At 48.5% G+C, this 23,950-nt stretch overlaps 1 protein-coding gene across 4 annotated transcripts in view; it reads right to left on the bottom strand.

The window, feature by feature from the left end:
• Positions 1–21,425: 21,425 nt before the first annotated feature.
• Positions 21,426–23,950, bottom strand: part of LOC135037868 (uncharacterized) — a 444,500-nt gene continuing 441,975 nt past the window's right edge. For all 4 annotated transcript variants that reach the window (XM_063954589.1, XM_063954587.1, XM_063954588.1 and 1 more), the window contains one exon: positions 21,426–21,912. In XM_063954589.1, coding sequence (XP_063810659.1) covers positions 21,885–21,912 — 28 coding nt within the window. In that variant the 3' untranslated portion in view covers positions 21,426–21,884. The remainder of the gene's footprint in view (positions 21,913–23,950) is intronic.

Here is a 23,950-nt window from a genome sequence, read left to right as displayed (position 1 = left end):
ACCCGAGCTTGGTACTGCCCCGGTCATTGGCTGGTCCGTGGCCGGGCCTTCCCCACAGACCCTGGATAGGGGCGGATATGCACGATACACCAGCTCATCTCCTGCGCCCTCTGGTTGTCTGACTCCGCTCCGGGACTACGTGGGCCTTTCTATCGGCCTAAGCTCCCTGGCCCTGTCCCAGGCACGCTGCCTTGCTGGCCGCCTCATGACATCTCTCTAGTAACCCCGCCTTACCCCCCCCCCCCCCTGGTCGAGCCAGACTGCTGGAGCGCCATCTCTACCCCCTTTCTGCTGTCTACCCCCCTTCTCATCTGTACAGGATGCCCAGAGGTGGCAAAAAATCGCAGGGATCTGACCTCAGACCATTCCTTACTAAAAAGAGCACTCCAGCCAAGAACAGGTCCGATGCTCCTGAACACCTCCACGGTCCCTCCGACTCCGTTCCTGATGACGACGATCTCACACCCCTTACCCGCAGGGACTTTCTCTCCCTCCTTAAAGAGGTGCGGGATGTCAAGACCTCTGTCCAGGCTCTCCACTCCCTGAAGTCTGATATCGCCGAAATTGGCTCTAGAACGGATCAACTCGAGCGGCGAGTGGAAGAGGTGGTGACGTTCCAACAATCGGTCGAGACCGACTTCCATCAACTCCGCCAAGATGTTGCCCAATTGTGGGAGAAGCATGAGGACCAGGACAATCGGGCAAGGAGAAATAATCTCAGGATCCGGGGTATTCCTGAACAAGTTGAAGCGGCCCATCTTGATCTTTACCTTAAACGCCTCTTTACCCACCTATCACCCCGAAGACCATCTCCTCCTGGACCGCGCACACCGAGCCCTCCGACCCAGCTCCCAAGACTCTTCCCAGCCCAGGGACGTCATTCTCCGAATGCACTACTTCACTGCGAAAGAGTCTGTTATGAGGGAGGCCTGGCGGCTGGGGTCTGTGACCTTCCAAAATGTCTCCCTGCAGATCTTCCAGGACTTATCCCCGCTCACCCTAGCCAAACGTAGGGACTTTAAGCCCATCACTTCCCTGCTCTCCCAGCACAATATTAATTACCGCTGGGGCTTCCCATTCCGTATCCTGGTTTGGCATCAAGGGAAGCTACTCACAGCCAGAAACCCACCCGAGGCTCAATCGCTGCTCTCCAAGCTGGGTATCCACACCGACGAACAGGACTTTTCTGCTTCACGTCTGCCCCCACGGACACAGCGGAACCCACTTGCCCATGGATCTCCGGGTACTCTCCTTTAATGTGAAGGGCCTGAATAGCCCTCAAAAGAGAGATAAGCTCTTTGCCTCCCTTAAACTCCTTAGGGGCGACCTGGTTTTACTCCAGGAGACTCATTTCCTACATAACTCCCACCCTACGCTGCAATGTAAACCGTACCCTGATTCTTTCCACGCCTGTGACCATTCGGCCAAAAAACGGGGGGTCGCGATCTTATTTGCCTGTCACCTCACCTTTGAACTTCTAGATTCGCACGCTGATAAGGATGGCCAGTTTCTTGTGTTGGTGGGGAAACTTAACAACAAATTATGCACATTAGCGAACATCTATGCCCCTAACCAATGACTAGAGCTGTTCTTTGCAAAACTAGATACTCTCCTTACTCAAGTCCGGCAAGGCGACCTCATACTGGCCGGGGATTTTAACTCCGTTTTAAATCCAAATATAGACCGCTCTCCCTCTCTGCTTCCCCGTCGAACTCTCTCCGCTCTAAATCCCTCCTCCGTCTCATGTGATCCCAGCTTCTCTACGACTCCTGGAGGATAAAAGATCCCTCAGCACGTGACTACACCTTCTATTCTGCTCCTTATAATTCGTACTCCCGTATCGATATGGACCTGCTCATCCATGAACTTGCCTCGAAACTCCACGCAGCCCATATACACCCATAGATCTGGTCTGACCATGCCCCTATTTCTTGCGACCTCTCGGGCCTGCTCTCTCGCCCCCGCCCCATGACTTGGCGCCTCAACGACTCCCTCCTTCACAACCCGGAGATACGCTCCCATCTTCGGGATAAGCTTTCTGACTATTTTACCCTGAACGACTCCCCCGACATTTCCAGGTCTACTCTCTGGCTGGCACACAAGGCAGTCCTTCGTGGGCACATCATCAGCCTAGCTTCGAAAGCCAAGAAAGTCTCTCATCCAGTTTAACAGACTCTCTATGAAACTCCACACCCTTGAGACCCAGCACAAGACGTCCTATCTTGTCTGAACTCCGTACTGTTAAAGCGGAACTCGATCTCCTTCTCTCCAGACGGGTGGCTAAACGTCTCAAATGGCTTTGCCAGTCTTTTTATGAGAAGGGAGATAAGGCGGACAAGATATTATTTCTATAAGCGACCCTCTCAATCAGTTAGTTCATGACCCTACCGCCATTAGGGCTGCCTTTCAATCCTACTATGCCGACTTGTACAATCTGCCACCCTCCTCATCTGGTCCCTCCTCCTCGTCCCACTCTGACCTGGTCTCTCGCTTTCTCTCAACCTCTAACCTGCCTAGATTGTCTCAGGACGCCATGGACCATCTTAACAGTGAGATCTCGGTGGAAGAAATTGCCCAGACTATACTCATGCAAAAGATCGGTAAATCCCCTGGCCCAGATGGGTTCACAGCTCTTTACTACAATAAATTTTCCGATCTTCTCTCCACCCACCTCCAATCCCTGTTTAATAAGATTATCCATGGCGACTCTATTCCTCATGAGATGTTAGAGGCCAGAATTGTGGTGATTCCTAAGGAGGGCAAGGACGCCCTTAACTGCGCTAGCTACCGTCCTATATCTCTCCTGAACCTCAAAATTTTTGCTAAAATCCTAGCCAATCGCCTTAACCCATATCTTCCTTCCCTTGTCCACTATGACCAAGTGGGGTTTATTCTGGGCCGCCAGGCGAGGGTTAACACCAGACGAGCTATCGATTTGATACACATCTCAAACTCCAGGGGATCCCCCGCTATTATATCTCCCTGGATGCTGAAAAAGCTTTCGACCGGATCTCCTGGAGTTTTTTGAGAGCCGCCCTGGAGGCCTATGGCTTGTCGGGTGACTTCCTCACTCGTGTTCTGGCACTATACTTCACCCCCTCAGCCACGGTCTTAATCAATGGTGTCCCGTCTGCCCCGGTCCGCATATCGAATGGTACGCGTCAGTGGTGCCCTCTATCACCGTTTTATATTCGCCCTTGTTATTGAGCCGCTCGCCTCTAAAATTAGGGCTCATCCAGGTATACATGGTATACCAGTAGGCCGTACCGACCATAAAATCTCCCTCTTCGCAGATGACGTTCTACTTTCTTACTTGACCCAGCCCCTTATCTCGCTCCCAAATCTATTCTCAGTCCTCAATTCTTATAGACTTGTATCAGGCTACAAGATCAACTATTCCAAGTCCGTGGCTATGCTGCTCCATGTCCCCAACCGAGAAGCTGAATCCCTTCGCGCCAACTTCAATTTTAAATGAAACAACAAGAGAGGCTGCGCTGTGTGTCAGTAGTTAAGTACAAAAAGAGCAAACGTGTACTATAAAGGTATTAAATTTATTAAAAATGACATGTGGTTAATAAAACAAACTTAAAATAAAAGCACACCTGTATCTGTCTCAAAGGTATATGGAGTAGTGATAACTGATATATGGTATATGGCAATAAAGGTCCAATATAAAGTTCAGAAAAAAGAAACAATGCGGTGCAGTCCCAGAGAAATGGTTACCTCGTATATGTCACCCGGCAGATGGTGATGTGTGTGTATAGTACCTCTCCGTTTGGGCTGGTATAAATTTCGGCCGAGCGTCCCCATGCCAAAACAATCCTGCTTTGCCCAAATTGTTGCACAGCGGAGGGACGATATCTAGTAGACAGCCTGTCAGTAGTCACTCGTCGCGGTGAGGAGATGGTATAAGCTTGCGGCTGGATGGAAGCAAAGTCCGGTAATGCTCACCAGTTGCAGTGGTGAGATGGACGGCAGCCTGTACGGTGACGAGCCGGTAATAGGCTGAAATTGGAAACCAAAGAGGGTTTGCACGGCAGCCTACAAAGATCAAATATTTGGGGATCTACTTGACCTCCCGCTACGATTCTCTCTTCCGGAAAATTTTTCCACCCCTCCTTACCAAAACACTCGCTGACCTGGCGTCCTGGAACAGTCTTTTCATTTCGTGGCTGGGCAGGATCATAGCAGTTAAAATGAACATAGTCCCCAAATGGCTCTACCTTTTCCAGACCCTCCCGGTGGCAGCCTCCTTTCTTTGTACTACCCAACGAGCCCTTGTGTGCTTTATCTGGAACCACAGACACCCCCCCGCATAGCTGCCAATACCCTGAAACGGCCAACCTCCGATGGTGGTAGAGGTCTTCCGGATATCAGACTCTATTACCTAGCCTCCCATCTCTCCCAAATTGTCACCTCTTATGCTCCTCCGGGGTCCGTATCCTGGTTGGATATCGAAGCAGCTCACGTCAACCTTTCGGACCTGACCCCCTTATGGGGTCTGCCCTCTACCTCCTGGCCCCCAACCTCTAAACTCCTCCCCACTATTAAATTTAACCTTAAAATTTGGGACTGCTACTCTCTGAGGATGGGTCTTACCACTACCCCCTCACCCTTGAGCCCTACCTGGCAGAACCCTATGTTTCCTCCCGGATTCTCGATTACGAGATTCCGTACATGGATAACGTTGGGCTTCAAATTCCCGACTGATTTTGCAGATCGGGGTCAATGGCTGTCCTCCAACAGAAGACCCCCTCGCACTCACTTAATCCCTTTCAATTCCGGCACTTCTTAGGTTCTCTGCCCTCCTACGCTTTGCTCCGAGTCCTCACTCCCTTTGAAAGTTTATACATACACTCTCACCTCTCCAAAGGCTTAATCTCCCAACTTTACTCCCTTTTACTAGGTTCTTCCCTCCCCTCCTCCCGGCCCCACGAACTCGCATGGGAGCGTGATCTTGGGCCCCCTCCAGAGAGCGAGGACTGGGAGGACATGAGACTGGGGATTGCTAAATGCTCTATTGCTACTGCCTTCAAGGAGACGGCTTACAAAATTTACTACCGTTTGTTCCTACACCCCTGATAGACTTAAACGCTTTCCGGCTTCCTCCCCTAACTGCTGGAGGAACTGCGGATCTAGAGGCACTATGCTACACATATGGTGGACCTGCCCGTCCATCGCTTCCTTTTGGAATCTAGTCCACTCCCTCCTTAACTTCCTTCTGGATTCCCCCGTGCTGAAAGATTCCTGGATCTTTTTGCTGTGTTACCCTCCCCCGATGCTTAATAAATTCTCCCAAAAACTAACCACACATATTCTAACTGCGGCAAAATCACTGATGGCCCTTAATTGGAAGAACCCCTCTCCACCATCTCTCCCGTCTCTTAAAACCAAAATTTGGCATATTGCATCAATGGAGAGGATTACATATTATCTCCACGACCGGGGTCATGTTTTTGAGCAGGTTTGGGCCCCCTGGCTCGCTGCTGAACGCAGACCGCTGTCTCCCCCCCTTGTTCCTAGCTCCTTCCGCAGACCCATGGGCGTTGCCTACTGCTCCTCCTCCAACTCCTCTCTCCTTTTCTTCTCTCTTCTTCCCTCCTCTTCTTTTTCTCCTTCTTATCTTCTCTCATCTCTCCCCTGCCCTCCTTCTCTCTCGTTTTTCTGATCTCACTATCTCCAGGATATGTACTGTGATTGGATTATATCGTGGTTTCCCCTCTCCCCTACCTCCCTCTCCCTCCTCCTCCTCCCAAAGTTCATACTGGATTACTAATGTTGTATTTTTGATTATTTTTGTTGTCTATTCTAAAATTGTGGTTTCTGTTGGACGTTGGCTCTCTTGGCCGCTTGTCCCTTTTCTCAATGTATTTTTTGCCCACTCTGTTTAACCATGCAAAAATAAAGAATAAAAAAAAAAAAAAATAAGAATTTACTTACCGATAATTCTATTTCTCGGAGTCCGTAGTGGATGCTGGGGTTCCTGAAAGGACCATGGGGAATAGCGGCTCCGCAGGAGACAGGGCACAAAAAGTAAAGCTTTAGGATCAGGTGGTGTGCACTGGCTCCTCCCCCTATGACCCTCCTCCAAGCCTCAGTTAGGATACTGTGCCCGGACGAGCGTACACAATAAGGAAGGATTTTGAATCCCGGGTAAGACTCATACCAGCCACACCAATCACACTGTACAACCTGTGATCTGAACCCAGTTAACAGTATGATAACAGCGGAGCCTCTGAAAAGATGGCTCACAACAATAATAACCCGATTTTTGTAACTATGTACAAGTATTGCAGATAATCCGCACTAGGGATGGGCGCCCAGCATCCACTACGGACTCCGAGAAATAGAATTATCGGTAAGTAAATTCTTATTTTCTCTATCGTCCTAGTGGATGCTGGGGTTCCTGAAAGGACCATGGGGATAATACCAAAGCTACCAAACGGGCGGGAGAGTGCGGATGACTCTGCAGCACCGAATGAGAGAACTCCAGGTCCTCCTTAGCCAGGGTATCAAATTTGTAGGATTTTACCAACGTGTTTGCCCCTGACTAAATAGCCGCTCGGCAAAGTTGTAAAGCCGAGACCCCTCGGGTAGCCGCCCAAGATAAGCCCACCTTCCTTGTGGAATGGGCATTTACATATTTTGGCTGTGGCAGGCCTGCCACAGAATGTGCAAGCTGAATTGTATTACACATCCAACTAGCAATAGTCTGCTTAGAAGCAAGAGCACCCAGTTTGTTGGGTGCATACAGGATAACAGCAAGTCAGTTTTCCTGACTCCAGCCGTCCTGGAACCTATATTTACAGGGCCCTGACAACATCTAGCAACCTGGAGTCCTCCAAGTCCCTAGTAGGCGCAAGGCACCAAAATAAGCTGGTTCAGGTGAAACACTGACACCACCTTAGGGAGAGAACTGGGGACGAGTCCGCAGCTCTGCCCTGTCCAAATGGACAACCAGATATGGGCTTTTTTTGAGAAAAAAAACACCAATTTGACACTCGCCTGGTCCAGGCCAGGGCCAAGAGCATGGTCACTTTTCATGTGAGATGCTTCAAATCCACAGATTTGACTGGTTTTAAACCAATGTGATTTGAGGAATCCCAGAACTACGTTGAGATCCCACAGTGCCACTGGAGGCACAAAAGGGGGTTGTATATGCAATACTCCCTTGACAAACTTCTGGACTTCAGGAACTGAAGCCACTTCTTTCTGGAAGAAAATCGACAGGGCCGAAATTTGAACCTTAATGGACCCCAATTTGAGGCCCATAGACACTCCTGTTTGCAGGAAATGCAGGAATCGACCGAGTTGAAATTTCTTCGTGGGGCCTTTCTGGCCTCACACCACGCAACATATTTTTGCCACATGTGGTGATAATGTTGTGCGGTCACCTCCTTTCTGGCTTTGACCAGGGTAGGAATGACCTCTTCCGGAATGCCTTTTTCCCTTAGGATCCGGCGTTCCACCGCCATGCCGTCAAACGCAGCTGCGGTAAGTCTTGGAACAGACATGGTACTTGCTGAAACAAGTCCCTTCTTAGCGGCAGAGGCCATAAGTCCTCTGTGAGCATCTCTTGAAGTTCCGGGTACCAAGTCCTTCTTGGCCAATCCGGAGCCATGAGTATAGTTCTTACTCCTCTACGTCTTATAAGTCTCAGTACCTTAGGTATGAGAAGCAGAGGATGGAACACATACACCGACTGGTACATCCATGGTGTTACCAGAACGTCCACAGCTATTGCCTGAGGGTCTCTTAACCTGGCGCAATACCTGTCCCGTTTTTTGTTCAGACGGGACGCCATCATGTCCACCTTTGGTATTTCCCAACGGTTTACAATCATGTGGAAAACTTCCCGATGAAGTTTCCATTCTGCCGGGTGGAGGTCGTGCCTGCTGAGGAAGTCTGCTTCCCAGTTTCCATTCCCGGAATGAAACACTGCTGACAGTGCTATCACATGATTTTCCGCCCAGCGAAAAGTCCTTGCAGTTTTTGCCATTGCCCTCCTGCTTCTTGTGCCGCCCTGTCTATTTACGTGGGCGACTGCCGTGATGTTTTTCCCACTGGATCAATACCGGCTGACCTTGAAGCAGAGGTCTTGCTAAGCTTAGAGTATTATAAATTTACCCTTAGCTCCAGTATATTTATGTGGAGAAAAGTCTCCAGACTTGATCACACTCCCTGGAAATTTTTTCCTTGTGTGACTGCTCCCCAGCCTCTCGGGCTGGCCTCCGTGGTCACCAGCATCCAATCCTGAATGCCGAATCTGCGGCCCTCTAGAAGATGAGCACTCTGTAACCACCACAGGAGAGACACCCTTGTCCTTGGATATAGGGTTATCCGCTGATGCATCTGAAGATGCGATCCGGACCATTTGTCCAGCAGATCCCACTGAAAAATTCTTGCGTGAAATCTGCCGAATGGAATTGCTTCGTAGGAAGTCACCATCTTTACCAGGACCCTTGTGCAATGATGCACTGATTTTAGGAGGTTCCTGACTAGCTCGGATAACTCCCTGGCTTTCTCTTCCGGGAGAAACACCTTTTTCTGGACTGTGTCCAGAATCATCCCTAGGCACAGCAGACTTGTCGTCGGGATCAGCTGCGATTTTGGAATATTTAGAATCCACCCGTGCTGTTGTAGCAGTATCCGAGATAGTGCTACTCCGACCTCCAACTGTTCCCTGGACTTTGCCCTTATCAGGAGATCGTCCAAGTAAGGGATAATTAAGACGCCTTTTCATCGAAGAAGAATCATCATTTCGGCCATTACCTTGGTAAAGACCCGGGGTGCCGTGGACAATCCAAACGGCAGCGTCTGAAACTGATAGTGACAGTTCTGTACCACGAACCTGAGGTACCCTTAGTGAGAAGGGCAAATTTTGGACATGGAGGTAAGCATCCCTGATGTCTCGGGACACTATATAGTCCCCTTCTTCCTGGTTCGTTATCACTGCTCTGAGTGACTCCATCTTGATTTGAACCTTTGTAAGTGTTCAAATTTTTTTAGATTTAGAATAGGTCTCACCTAGCCTTCTGGCTTCAGTACCACAATATAATGTGGAATAATACCCCTTTTCTTGTTGTAGGAGGGGTAATTTGATTATCACCTGCTGGGAATACAGCTTGTGAATTGTTTCCCATACTGCCTCCTTGTCGGAGGGAGACCTTGGTAAACCAGACTTCAGGAGCCTGCGAAGGGGAAACGTCTCGACATTCCAATCTGTACCCCTGGGATACTACATGTAGGATCCAGGGGTCCTGTACGGTCCCAGCGTCATGCTGAGAGCTTGGCAGAAGCGGTGGAACGCTTCTGTTCCTGGGAATGGGCTGCCTGCTGCAGTCTTCTTCCCTTTCCTCTATCCCTGGGCAGATATGACTCTTATAGGGACGAAAGGACTGAGGCTGAAAAGACGGTGTCTTTTTCTGCAGAGATGTGACTTAGGGTAAAAACGGTGGATTTTCCAGCAGTTGCCGTGGCCACCAGGTCCGATGGACCGACCCCAAATAACTCCTCTTCCTTTATACGGCAATACACCTTTGTGCCGTTTGGAATCTGCATCACCTGACCACTGTCGTGTCCATAAACATCTTCTGGCAGATATGGACATCGCACTTACTCTTGATGCCAGAGTGCAAATATCCCTCTGTGCATCTCGCATATATAGAAAATGCATCCTTTAAATGCTCTATAGTCAATAAAATACTGTCCCTGTCAAGGGTATCAATATTTTTAGTCAGGGAATCCGACCAAGCCACCCCAGCTCTGCACATCCAGGCTGAGGCGATCGCTGGTCGCAGTATAACACCAGTATGTGTGTATATACTTTTTATGATATTTTCCAGCCTCCTGTCAGCTGGCTCCTTGAGGACGGCCCTATCTATAGACGGTACCGCCACTTGTTTTGATAAGCGTGTGAGCGCCTTATCCACCCTAAGGGGTGTTTCCCAACGCGCCCTAACTTCTGGCGGGAAAGGGTATACCGCCCATAATTTTCTATCGGGGGGAACCCACGCATCATCACACACTTCATTTAATTTATCTGATTCAGGAAAAACTACGGTAGTTTTTTCACATCCCACATAATACCCTCTTTTGTGGTACTTGTAGTATCAGAAATATGTAACACCTCCTTCATTGCCCTTAACGTGTGGCCCTAATAAGGAATACGTTTGTTTATTCACCGTCGACACTGGATTCAGTGTCCGTGTCTGTGTCGACCGACTAAAGTAAACGGGCGTTTTAAAACCCCTGACGGTGTTTCTGAGACGTCTGGACCGGTACTAATTGTTTGTCGGCCGTCTCATGTCGTCAACCGACCTTGCAGCGTGTTGACATTATCACGTAATTCCCTAAATAAGCCATCCATTCCGGTGTCGACTCCCTAGAGAGTGACATCACCATTACAGGCAATTGCTCCGCCTCCTCACCAACATCGTCCTCATACATGTCGACACACACGTACCGACACACAGCACACACACAGGGAATGCTCTGATAGAGGACAGGACCCACTAGCCCTTTGGAGAGACAGAGGGAGAGTTTGCCAGCACACACCAAAAACGCTATAATTATATAGGGACAACCTTATATAAGTGTTTTCCCTTATAGCATCTTTTATATATTTCTAACGCCAAATTAGTGCCCCCCCTCTCTGTTTTAACCCTGTTTCTGTAGTGCAGTGCAGGGGAGAGCCTGGGAGCCTTCCCTCCAGTCTTTCTGTGAGGGAAAATGGCGCTGTGTGCAGAGGAGATAGGCCCCGCCCCTTTTTCGGCGGGCTCGTCTCCCGCTCTTTAATGGATTCTGGCAGGGGTTAAATATCTCCATATAGCCCCCGGAGGCTATATGTGAGGTATTTTTAGCCAAAAAAGGTTTTCATTTGCCTCCCAGGGCGCCCCCCTCCCAGCGCCCTGCACCCTCAGTGACTGCCGTGTGAAGTGTGCTGAGAGGAAATGGCGCACAGCTGCAGTGCTGTGCGCTACCTTAAGAAGACTGAGGAGTCTTCTGCCGCCGATTCTGGACCTCTTCTCGTTTCAGCATCTGCAAGGGGGCCGGCGGCGAGGCTCCGGTGACCATCCAGGCTGTACCTGTGATCGTCCCTCTGGAGCTAATGTCCAGTAGCCAAAGAAGCCAATCCATCCTGCACGCAGGTGAGTTCACTTCTTCTCCCCTAAGTCCCTCGTTGCAGTGATCCTGTTGCCAGCAGGACTCACTGTAAAATAAAAAACCTAAGCTAAACTTTTCTAAGCAGCTCTTTAGGAGAGCCACCTAGATTGCACCCTTCTCGGCCGGGCACAAAAATCTAACTGAGGCTTGGAGGAGGGTCATAGGGGGAGGAGCCAGTGCACACCACCTGATCCTAAAGCTTTACTTTTTGTGCCCTGTCTCCTGCGGAGCCGCTATTCCCCATGGTCCTTTCAGGAACCCCAGCATCCACTAGGACGATAGAGAAAATGGAAACAGCCTCCTTTTATGGCTTTGTTGCCAGTCTGGGTACTGTGTCCGCTGTTAACGTCCGTGTGTACACAGCGGGAGACGCAGTCCGCCCCGTCTAGAAGCCGTATGTCTCCATACCCTCATGCCGCCATAATGGCTGGCGACCTGCTAACCGGGACGCCGGCTTGTACTCAGCACTCTTCATTCTTCTGGCTGTTAGGGGTGGCGACGTTCTGTGGGAATGTACGCTCGCTGTGGTGGGGCTTGCGAATAGTTCGCTGAGTAGCTAGTGTCCTGTCAGAGGGGAACGGGATCACCCCCCCCCCCCCCCTCCCCTATGTCCCATGAAGCAGGCAGGCTGGTGCCATCCAGTCCTGCCTGAAATTAACAAACAGAGAAAATAAATGCAGAAAACTCTTCAGGAGCTTCCAGAGACGTGAAGGGCTCCTCCGGGCACATTTTCTAAACTGAGTCTGGTGTGAGGGGCATACAGGGAGGAGCCAGTACACACTATCAAATTCATAAAGTGCCCATGGCTCCTAGTGGTCCCGTCTATACCTTATGGTACTAGATGGATTCCCAGTATCCCCTAGGACAGGGGTGGCCAACCAGTCAAAGAGTCAAAAAATCTTGTTAGGTACGTCAAAGAGCCGACATCAAGCCGAAGGCGCGTGTGCAAAAATGGGGTGTGGCCTTGTGCCTGCTAGGCCACACCCCTGGTATAAAATACAATGAAAATCCCAGATCCACATAAAATACATTTTAAAGCCAGATCCAACATAAAATACATTGAAAAAGACACATTTCTACATAAAATAATAAAAAAAATCCAGATCCACATAACATTTTGAAACAGCCATAGTCACATAATACACTTCAGCTCCTCCATGTGTCACTCCAGCCAGCCCATGTGTGAATGTGTCACTCCTGCTAGTACTCTCCTGTGTCACTCCAGCCAGCTCCCCCATGTGTCACTCCTGCCAGCACCCTCCTTTATCACTCGTCACCCCCCCAAAGGGCCGTAACTACGTGTGTGCCAAGTGGGCCTGGCACACAGCGCAGTTGCCCTGAGGGCGCACGCCAGCAGCATTTAATGAGTCAAAATTACTCATTACATGCCGCCTGTGCTGTGCGCCGCGTAGGAGAGCATAAGCCGTGCCGGGCAGTGGAGAAGGAGGGAGGGGGACTGGAGCCGCAGCAGCGCTATTTCATTGGTAGTAAGCGCGGCTGCAGCAGTCCCCTCTCCTTCCGTATTGGCTGCCCGGCGCTGCTGTTGATGCTGGGATGCGGTTCCTCCATCCCAGCATCCACAGCAGCCAATACGGAAGAAGAGGGGACAGCTGCAGCAGCGCTTACTACCAATGAAATAACGCTGCTGCGGCTCCAGTCCCCCTCCCTCCTCCTCCTTGTCCGATGCCTGCACGAGGAGCCTGTCAGTGGGGAGATGGTAAGTATATATCTCTCTCTCTTTCTCTCAGGGGGACACCGTCTGCCATAATGTGTAAAAAGGGGGACTGGCTGCCGCAATGTGTGAAAAGGGGGCCTGGCTGCCGCAATGTGTCAAAAGGGGGACACCGTCTGCCGTAATATGTAAAAAGGGGGCCTGGCTGCCGCAATGTGTAAAAAGGGGACTGGCTGCCGTAATGTGTAAAAAGGGGGACTGGCTGCCGCAATGTGTAAAAAGGGGGACACCGTCTGCTGGAATATGTAAAAAGGGGGCGTGGCTGCTGCAATGTGTAAAAAGGGGGCCTGGCTGCCGCAATGTGTAAAAAGGGGGCCTGGCTGCCGCAATGTGTATAAAGTGGGACACCATCTGCCGTAATGTGTAAAAAGGGGGACGCTGTCTGCCGTAATGTGTAAAAAGTGGGACTGTCTGCTGTAATGTGTAAAAAGGGGGACGCTGTCTGCTGTAATGTATAAAAAGGGCTCTACCTGGTGTAGTGGCGCTACTGTGCAGCGTAATTTGAATAATAGAGACTACTGTGCACCGTAGTATGAATTGCTATTATTTTGTGGCCACGCCCCTTCCCAATAAAGCCACGCCCCTATATATTTTTGCCGCAATCTTACTGGGGGGGGAGGCGCCAATGTCGTTTCTTGCACACAGCGCTAAAATGCCTAGTTACGGCACTGCTCCCCCATTATGTCTCTCCTGCCAGGAACCTTCTGTGTCACTCCAGCCAGCTCCCCCTTGTGTCACTCCAGCCCACCCTCATATGTCAATACAGCCCAGTATCGGGCTCCCTCAGTTTTCAGTCGCCGTAGTGCTGCTGTGTGTCTGGCTGGAGTGAAAAAGCTGTGCACAACAGCGAAGCGCGTCAGGCTTGCTTCTCTCCGGTCTAAGGGATTCTGTGGACTCTGATTCCATTTACCATCCATTGGCTAACTTCAGGTCACTTTTGGCCCAAGCTACAAAGGTTAAAGGGGACTCCGTTGAACGTGCTGCACACCATTTCCAACTTGGTGCCATCTTGCTACAAAAGGCCTAACACGAGGAGGATCTTTCCCTTTACAAATACCTTGGGGACTGGTAAATATATGCATAATACTATCTAGGACCACTGCCATCGGTCCGTGACCATACATCTTTATATGGACTGTAGCCCACAGAACTGTATACGTTTATAAAAAATCCCTGATATTTGATCTTGGAGAGAGGATATTATATGAACGCTGCATGTCTTATTATGTTATTGTTATTATTGTTTTTAGAATGTTTATGTGAATTCCAGCCTTGTGAAGCTGGGGGTACGAATGAATATATACCGTATATACTCGAGTATAAGCCGACTTTTTCAGCACATTTTTCTATGCTGAAAAAGCCCCCCTCGGCTTATACTCGAGTCAACGGCTGCAGCAGACGCCGTGGGCTGTGTGGGCGTCCGCTGCAGCCGGCTCCAGGGACAGACACTAGAGGTCATTATTGACCTCTAGTGTCTGTGCGCCGTTGCTATGGGAGAGACGTCATGACGTCTCTCCCATAGAGATGATCGGGTGCTGGGAAGCGGGCGCCCAGACGGAGCGGCAGCCAGACTGAGCGGAGCAGCGCAGCAGCAGAAGAAGCGGTCGGGAAGCAGGAGCGGGGCAGTGGTAAGTATTGTTTTTGTGTGTTTGTAAGCGGCGACGGGGGCACAGCAACAGTGGTCAAAGAAAGGGGGGGCACAACTACTGGGGACAAAGAAAGGGGGCACAACTACTGGGGGCAAAGAAAGGGGGCACAACTACTGGGGGCAAAGAAAGAGGGGTCATAACTACTGGGGGCAATGAAAGAGGGGGCACAACTACTGGGGGCAAAGAAAGAGAGGGCATAACTACTGGGGGCAATGAAAGAGGGCACAACTACTGGGGGCAAAGAAGGGGCATAACTGCTGGGGGCAAAGCAACGGGGCATGTTTTTATCTGGCACTGGGGGTATATATGGCAATGGGGCACAACCCTAGCAACAATCATTACCCCCTGGCAACAAGCATAACACCTACCGCATGAAACCCCTGGCAACGAGCATGACACCCTGAGCATGAAAACCCCTGGCACCGTGCATTTCCCACCCTAGGCTTATACTCGAGTCAGTAATTTTTCCCAGTTTTTTGTGGTAAAATTAGGTGCCTCGGCTTATATTCGGGTCGACTCATACTCGAGTATATACGGTACATACATATGTATAATTTTTAATTAGAATTATTTCTGTGAATAAATTAGGTTTTTAGATGACCCTGTTTCTCTCAATATAATACACACCATTCAGTTAGCGCTGTTTACTAGTTGTTTTTCTGTGTTTATATATTATTGTGGGGAGTGACTACCCCATAAAAACAGCTGCTAGGAAAACCTTCTCTGAGTAGCGCCTGTTTAGATATATGTTTATATATCTTTTTTTCGTCTGGCTGGAGTGCACCGGTTTACAGGATCTATTGTGGTCAGGTGACTGAGTGTTGGGAGCCACATTTGAATAAAGAAAGCCGTATGCGGCTCAAGAGCCACACGTTGGCCACGGCTGCCCTAGGACGTAGGAGAAATACAGATTTAACAAGAGTTAAATCTGTTCAAGGTATCTATAATAAGATTTTACTCACCGGTAAATCTACTTCTCGTAGTCCGTTGTGGATGCTGGGAACTCCGAAAGGACCATGGGGAATAGCGGCTCCGCAGGAGACTGGGCACAACTAAAGAAAGCTTTAGGTCACCTGGTGTGCACTGGCTCCTCCCACTATGACCCTCCTCCAAGCCTCAGTTAGGATACTGTGCCCGGAAGAGCTGACACAATAAGGAAGGATTTTGAATCCCGGGTAAGACTCATACCAGCCACACCAATCACACCGTATAACTCGTGATACTATACCCAGTTAACAGTATGAAAACACTGAGCCTCTCAACAGATGGCTCAACAATAACCCTTTTGTTAACAATAACTATGTACAAGTATTGCAGACAATCCGCACTTGGGATGGGCGCCCAGCATCCACTACGGACTACGAGAAATAGATTTACCGGTGAGTAAAATCTTATTTTCTCTAACGTCCTAGTGGATGCTGGGTACTCCGAAAGGACCATGGGGATTATACCAAAGCTCCCAAACGGGCGGGAGAGTGCGGATGACTCTGCAGCACCGAATGAGAGAACTCAAGGTCCTCCTCAGCCAGGGTATCAATTTCGTAGAATTTTGCAAACGTGTTTGCCCCTGACCAAGTAGCAGCTCGGCAAAGTTGTAAAGCCGAGACCCCTCGGGCAGCCGCCCAAGATGAGCCCACCTTCCTTGTGGAATGGGTTTTTACTGATTTAGGATGCGGCAGTCCAGCCGCAGAATTCGCCAGCTGAATTGTGCTACAAATCCAGCGAGCAATAGTCTGCTTAGAAGCAGGAGCACCCAGTTTGTTGGGTGCATACAGGATAAATAGCGAGTCAGTTTTCCTGACTCTAGCCGTCCTGGAAACATAAAATTTCAAGGCCCTGACTACGTCCAGTAACTTGGAATCCTCCAAGTCCCTAGTAGCCGCAGGCACCACAATAGGTTGGTTCAAGTGAAAAGCTGATACCACCTTAGGGAGAAACTGGGGACGAGTCCTCAATTCCGCCCTATCCATATGGAAAATCAGATAAGGGCTTTTACATGACAAAGCCGCCAATTCGGACACACGCCTGGCCGAAGCCAAGGCCAATAACATGACCACTTTTCACGTGAGATATTTTAGATCCACGGTTTTAAGTGGTTCAAACCAATGTGATTTTAAGAAACTCAACACCACGTTGAGATCCCAAGGTGCCACTGGAGGCACAAAAGGGGGCTGAATATGCAGCACTCCCTTTACAAAAGTCTGAACTTCAGGCAGTGAAGCCAGTTCTTTCTGAAAGAAAATCGACAGAGCCGAAATCTGGACCTTAATGGAACCTAATTTTAGGCCCATAGTCACTCCTGACTGTAGGAAGTGCAGAAATCGACCCAGCTGAAATTCCTCCGTTGGGGCCTTCCTGGCCTCACACCACGCAACATATTTTCGCCAATTACCGTGATAATGGTTTGCGGTTACTTCTTTCCTAGCTTTTATCAGCGTAGGAATGACTTCCTCCGGAATGCCCTTTTCCTTTAGGATCCGGTGTTCAACCGCCATGCCGTCAAACGCAGTTGCGGTAAGTCTTGGAACAGACAGGGCCCCTGCTGTAGCAGATGCTGTCTGAGCGGTAGAGGCCATGGGTCCTCTGATATCATTTCTTGAAGTTCTGGGTACCAAGCTCTTCTTGGCCAATACGGAACAATGAGTATCGTTCTTACTCCTCGCCTTCTTATTATTCTCAGTACCTTTGGTATGAGAGGCAGAGGGGGGAACACAGAAACCGACTGATACACCCACGATGTCACTAGAGCGTCCACAGCTATTGCCTGAGGGTCTCTTGACCTGGCGCAAGATTTCTCTAGTTTTTTGTTTAATCGGGACGCCATCATGTCCACCTGTGGCCTTTCCCAACGGTTTACCATCAGTTGGAAGACTTCTGGAAGAAGTCCCCACTCTCCCGGGTGTAGATCGTGTCTGCTGAGGAAGTCTGCTTCCCAGTTATCCAATCCCGGAATGAACACTGCTGACAGTGCTAACACGTGATTTTCCGCCCATCGGAGAATCCTTGTGGCTTCTGCCATCGCCATCCTGCTTCTTGTGCCGCCCTGTCGGTTTACATGGGCGACTGCCGTGATGTTGTCTGATTGGATCAGTACCGGCTGGTTTTGAAGCAGAGGCCTTGCCTGACTCAGGGCATTATAAATGGCCCTCAGTTCCAGAATATTTATGTGTAGGGAAGTCTCCTGACTTGACCCAAGTCCCTGGAAGTTTCTTCCCTGTGTGACTGCCCCCCAGCCTCAAAGGCTGGCATCCGTGGTCACCAGGACCCAGTCCTGTATGTCGAACCTCCGGCCCTCTTGAAGATGGGCACTCTGCAGCCACCATAGTAGAGATACCCTGGTCCATGGAGACAGGGTTATCAACCGATGCATCTGAAGATGCGATCCGGACCACTTGTCCAACAGGTCCCACTGAAAAGTTCCTGCATGGAACCTGCCGAATGGGATTGCTTCGTAGGAAGCTACCATTTTTCCCAGGACTCGAGTGCAATGATGCACCGATACCTGTTTCGGCTTCAGGAGGTCTCTGACTAGAGATGACAGCTCCTTGGCTTTCTCCTCCGGGAGAAACACTTTTTTCTGGTCTGTGTCCAGAACCATCCCCAGGAACAGTAGACGTGTCGTAGGAACCAGCTGTGACTTTGGAATGTTTAGAATCCAACCTTGCTGTTGTAGCACTTTCCGAGATAGTGCTACCCCGACTAACAACTGCTCCTTGGACCTCGCCTTTATAAGGAGATCGTCCAAGTACGGGATAATTAAAACTCCCTTTTTTCGAAGGAGTATCATCATTTCGGCCATTACCTTGGTAAACACCCTCGGTGCCGTGTACAGTCCAAACGGCAGTGTCTGGACTTGGTAATGGCAATCCTGTACCACAAATCTGAGGTACTCCTGGTGAGGATGGTAAATGGGGACATGCAGGTAAGCATCCTTGATGTCCAGGGATACCATGTAATCCCCCTCGTCCAGGCTTGCAATAACCGCCCTGAGCGATTCCATCTTGAACTTGAATTTTTTTATGTATGCGTTCAAGGATTTTAATATAAAATGGGTCTCACCGAACCGTGTTTCGGTACCCCAAACAGTGTGGAATAGTAACCCCGTCCTTGTTGAAGTAGGGGCACCTTGACTATCACCTGCTGGGAATACAGCTTGTGAATTGCCTCTAGCACAGCCTCCCTGCCTGAGGGAGTTGTCGGCAAGGCAGATTTGAGGAAACGGCGGGGGGGGGAGACATCTCGAATTCCAGCTTGTACCCCTGAGATACTACTTGAAGGAAACAGGGATCCACCTGTGAGCGAGCCCACTGATCGCTGAAATTTTTGAGGCGGCCCCCCACCGTACCTGGCTACGCCTGTGGAGCCCCCGCGTCATGCGGTGGACTCAGAGGAAGCGGGAGAGGAATTTTGATTCTGGGAACTGGCTGACTGGTGCAGCTTTTTCCCTCTTCCTTTGTCTCTGTGTAGAAAGGAAGCGCCTTTGACTCGCTTGCTTTTCTGAAGCCGAAAGGACTGTACCTGATAATACAGTGCTTTCTTAGTCTGTGAGGAAACCCGAGGTAAAAATTTTTCTTCCCAGCTGTTGCTGTGGATACGAGGTCCCAGAGACCATCCCCAAATAATTCCTCACCCTTATAAGGCAGAATCTCTATGCGCTCAGCATCACCTGTCCAGTGACAGGTCTCTAATACCCTCCTGACAGAATGGACATTACATTAATTTTGGATGCCAGCCGGCAAAATATTCCTCTGTGCATCTCTCATATATAAGACGACGTCTTTAATATGTTAGCCAACTAGTATCCCTGTTTGACAGGGTCACCGACCACGCTGCAGCAGCACGATCTGCGGGTCTCAGTCTAGTACCTGAGTGTGTAAATACAGACTTCAGGATAGCCTCCTGCTTTTTATCAACAGGTACCTTCAAAGTGGCCGTATCCTAAGACGGCAGTGCCACCTTTTTTGACAACCGTGTGAGCGCCTTATCCACCCTAGGGGATATCTCCCAGCGTAACTTATCCTCTGGCGGGAAAGGGTACGCCATCAGTAACTTTTTAGAAATTACCAGTTTCTTCGGGGGAACCCACGCTTTTTCACACACTTCATTCACTCATCTGATGGGGGAACAAAACACTGCCTGCTTTTTCTCCCCAACATAAAACCCATTTTTAGAGGTACTTGGGTTAATGTCAGAAATGTGTAACACATTTTTTATTGCCGGGATCAAGTCACGGATGTTCCTAGTGGATTGTGTATATGTCTCAACCTTGTCGACACTGGAGTCAGACTCCGTGTCGACATCTGTGTCTGCCATCTGAGGGAGCGGGCGTTTTTGAGCCCCTGATGGCCTTTGAGACGCCTGGGCAGGCGCGGGCTGAGAAGCCGTCTGTCCCACAGCTGTTACGGCATCCAGCCTTTTATGTAAGGAGTTGACACTGTCGGTTAATACCTTCCACCTATCCATCCACTCTGGTGTCGGCCCCACAGGGGCGACATCACATTTATCGGCATCTGCTCCGTCACCACATAAGCCTCCTCATCAAACATGTCGACACAGCTGTACCGACACACCGCACACACACAGGGAATGCTCTGACTGAGGACAGGACCCCACAAAGCCCTTTGGGGAGACAGAGAGAGAGTATGCCAGCACACACCAGAGCGCTATATAATGTGGGGATTAACACTATAACTGAGTGAATTTTCCCCAATAGCTGCTTGTATATACAATATTGCGCCTAAATTTAGTGCCCCCCCCTCTCTTTTTAACCCTTTGAGCCTGAAAACTACAGGGGAGAGCCTGGGGAGCTGTCTTCCAGCTGCACTGTGAAGAGAAAATGGCGCCAGTGTGCTGAGGGAGATAGCTCCGCCCCTTTTTCGCTGACTTTTCTCACGCTTTTTTATGGATTCTGGCAGGGGTATTTATCACATATATAGCCTCTGGGACTATATATTGTGATTATTTTGCCAGCCAAGGTCTTATTATTGCTGCTCAGGGCGCCCCCCCCAGCGCCCTGCACCCTTAGTGACCGGAGTGTGAAGTGTGTATGAGGAGCAATGGCGCACAGCTGCAGTGCTGTGCGCTACCTTGGTGAAGACTGATGTCTTCTGCCGCCGATTTTCCGGACCTCTTCTTGCTTCTGGCTCTGTAAGGGGGACGGCGGCGCGGCTCCGGGACCGAACACCAAGGACGGGCCTGCGGTCGATCCCTCTGGAGCTAATGGTGTCCAGTAGCCTAAGAAGCCCAATCTAGCTGCAAGCAGGTAGGTTCGCTTCTTCTCCCCTTAGTCCTTCGGTGCAGTGAGCCTGTTGCCAGCAGGTCTCACTGTAAAATAAAAAACCTAACATATACTTTCTTTCTAGAAGCTCAGGAGAGCCCCTAGTGTGCATCCAGCTCGGCCGGGCACAAAGATCTAACTGAGGCTTGGAGGAGGGTCATAGTGGGAGGAGCCAGTGCACACCAGGTGACCTAAAGCTTTCTTTAGTTGTGCCCAGTCTCCTGCGGAGCCGCTATTCCCCATGGTCCTTTCGGAGTTCCCAGCATCCACTAGGACGTTAGAGAAATTATATATTTACAATATAGCATCTTGACACTAAATAGAAGACAGAAATAATTGTCCATCAGGCCACATACAAGAGTGTCCCAGACATCCTGTTAATGATCGTACAGTTAGTCTGTCTTTTGAGAAGATAAGAGTATAAAAGAGTGCTGTTTACATATTTGGGATCGGTCTATGCTGAAAGCTGAATGCATGCTGCCTGTTTTTATGGCTTTGAATCAAGAACAATACATTTGAATCATCTAGCTCTTGCTGATTGCCAAGACCGTTGGTGTTTACTCCCAGGATGTTCCCAACCCAGTCAATTGATGGCCACAACTTTCTGAGTCTGATTTTTTTTTTTTTTAAACGTTTTTATTGGAGGTAACCAAAATACAATTGTAACATTTCAAAACACATACAATCAGCAAGAAAAAAGCATTCACTATTTGTGAGTCAATGCATCATTCCAGATAAAACATCTGGTATGAATTGAAGCATATTTGAAAGATTTAACAGTTACACTAGTCATTTTAGAACACACCTATTTCCCTTTGAAAAAGGAAACTAGCAACCTGAGCGCCATCAAATTTTCTGTATTATTGCTGAAGGTCATACAACCACAATTAAGTCATATGCTGCAGAATTCTATTTTGTTTAAGCAATTTAAACCAAACATTTACACAATTTCAAAACTTGTGATATTTGGGACCCAAAGAAGTAAACTGCCCCAGAAGTATTGAGAGAAAAAAAAAACGCCAAATATTCATCTCCGTGTCCAGCAACGTTGCATTATTTTTCACTTGAAGCAGAGTTTCTTGTAGACACTAAAATGAAGACCCATTGTAGGTAAAGTTAGAAATGCAATATAAAGAGCAAAAATCCTAAAGTGAGCTAAAACAAGGCAATTGAACTCTTTAGCGATCATAGACATTTTACACCTTAACTACATTGTATCACGTTTTACGGTTATGAATAATGTTTCCTTTTTACTAGAGAAAAAAAAAAGCTAAATATACTTGATAAAACTTATACATGGCATAGAAATTAGTCAGAAAGTAAAATCAGTCACAATTACTTTGACGGTATTCTGTATTACCTACTGTACGTGTTACCACTGTCCACTCAAACACAATTTTGAAAAAATAAACCTAAAAAATAAAAGCAATGTATTTTTTTTCTTTTCACTTCTGAGGGCACAGAAGTGAAAAACATGTGGACTTCCGGCCAAGGGTCCACTCTCGTACACTTCTGTAATTACATATTAGTGCAGGACAACATAAGACGGATAGAGCAGTACTGGCCAAGTACTGTGCACATCTGATCAGAGAAAATGTAATTTCTACTACAATGTCAAATCCATCTTTGCACACTTCTTACTTTTGAACTGTCGAGAACAAAAGTAAATAGCTATGCATTAATGATTACAAACCAAATTAAGCAACAAGATTCATGCATATTGTTGCAAAACTTCTCACATGATGACATCACAGGTTTTTCATTATACAAATGCAAAAGCATATAGCACAAATTTATTAAAACGTGTTAATAAAAAACAAACAAACAAGTACTAACAGTCACTGGGTGAAATTCATTGTTTATTGTGCCCGATCTCCCGTCTAAAGCGACAGGAGATCGAGGGGGTGATATTCAATTGTGCTTCCCAATTGCACCCAGAGAGGTTCGGTTTAACCGCTTAAAGTAGTTAAACCCGACCAAAGAAATGAGTGCAATGTTTAAAGTCCGATTTCGAGAGCTCATTTTTCGCATATTTCAGCTCGCCCTCCGATCGTGCCCTACAGGAGCAACAATGAAATAGCTCCATTGGACGCCATCTACTGGCTGCCAGCAAGCAAACTGAATTCCGAACGCTGGCTGCTATTGACAACAGGGTTGTGGGCTGACAGTAGACCAGAGCAGTGGTCGACCGCTATCTTTAATTGGTGCTTTTCTAAAAAGGAATTAGGCCCATGCCTGCCATATATACATATGTTAAATATATATTCCTGTCTAGTCATCTGGGGAATAATTCAGTAAATGAATGGCTAAGGGAATTATCTTGTTTAAGAGGATGCTATATGTAGAAGATACAACATAAAAGAATTTAGAGAAATTTGTTATCATAATTACTATGTCTTCTTCTAAAACACATTTTTGGTTTAAAGACTGAAGTAAGTAGTTCAAACTTTTCAACCCCAAATAAAATACAACAAAACAAAAAACCTAGGAGACGTGCAGAAAAATAAGAATTTACTCACCGGTAATTCTATTTCTCGTAGTCCGTAGTGGATGCTGGGTACTCCGTAAGGACCATGGGGAATAGCGGGCTCCGCAGGAGACTGGGCACTCTAAAAGAAAGATTAGGTACTATCTGGTGTGCACTGGCTCCTCCCTCTATGCCCCTCCTCCAGACCTCAGTTAGGGAAACTGTGCCCGGAAGAGCTGACATTACTAGGAAAGGATTTGGAATCCAGGGTAAGACTCATACCAGCCACACCAATCACACCGTACAACTTGTGATAACTATACCCAGTTAACAGTATGAAAACAATAATGAGCCTCATTAACAGATGGCTCATAACAAAACCCTTTATTTACGCAATAACTATATACATGTATTGCAGAGAGTCCGCACTTGGGACGGGCTCCCAGCATCCACTACGGACTACGAGAAATAGAATTACCGGTGAGTAAATTCCTATTTTCTCTGACGTCCTAGTGGAAGCTGGGTACTCCGTAAGGACCATGGGGATTATACCAAAGCTCCCAAACGGGCGGGAGAGTGCGGATGACTCTGCATCACCGAATGAGCAAACTCAAGGTCCTCCTCAGCCAGGGTATCAAACTTGTAGAATTTTGCAAATG

This window comes from Pseudophryne corroboree, chromosome 2 (genome assembly GCF_028390025.1).
Source record: "Pseudophryne corroboree isolate aPseCor3 chromosome 2, aPseCor3.hap2, whole genome shotgun sequence".
Taxonomy (NCBI): domain Eukaryota; kingdom Metazoa; phylum Chordata; class Amphibia; order Anura; family Myobatrachidae; genus Pseudophryne; species Pseudophryne corroboree.
This window is presented reverse-complemented; position numbering and strand designations above follow the sequence as displayed.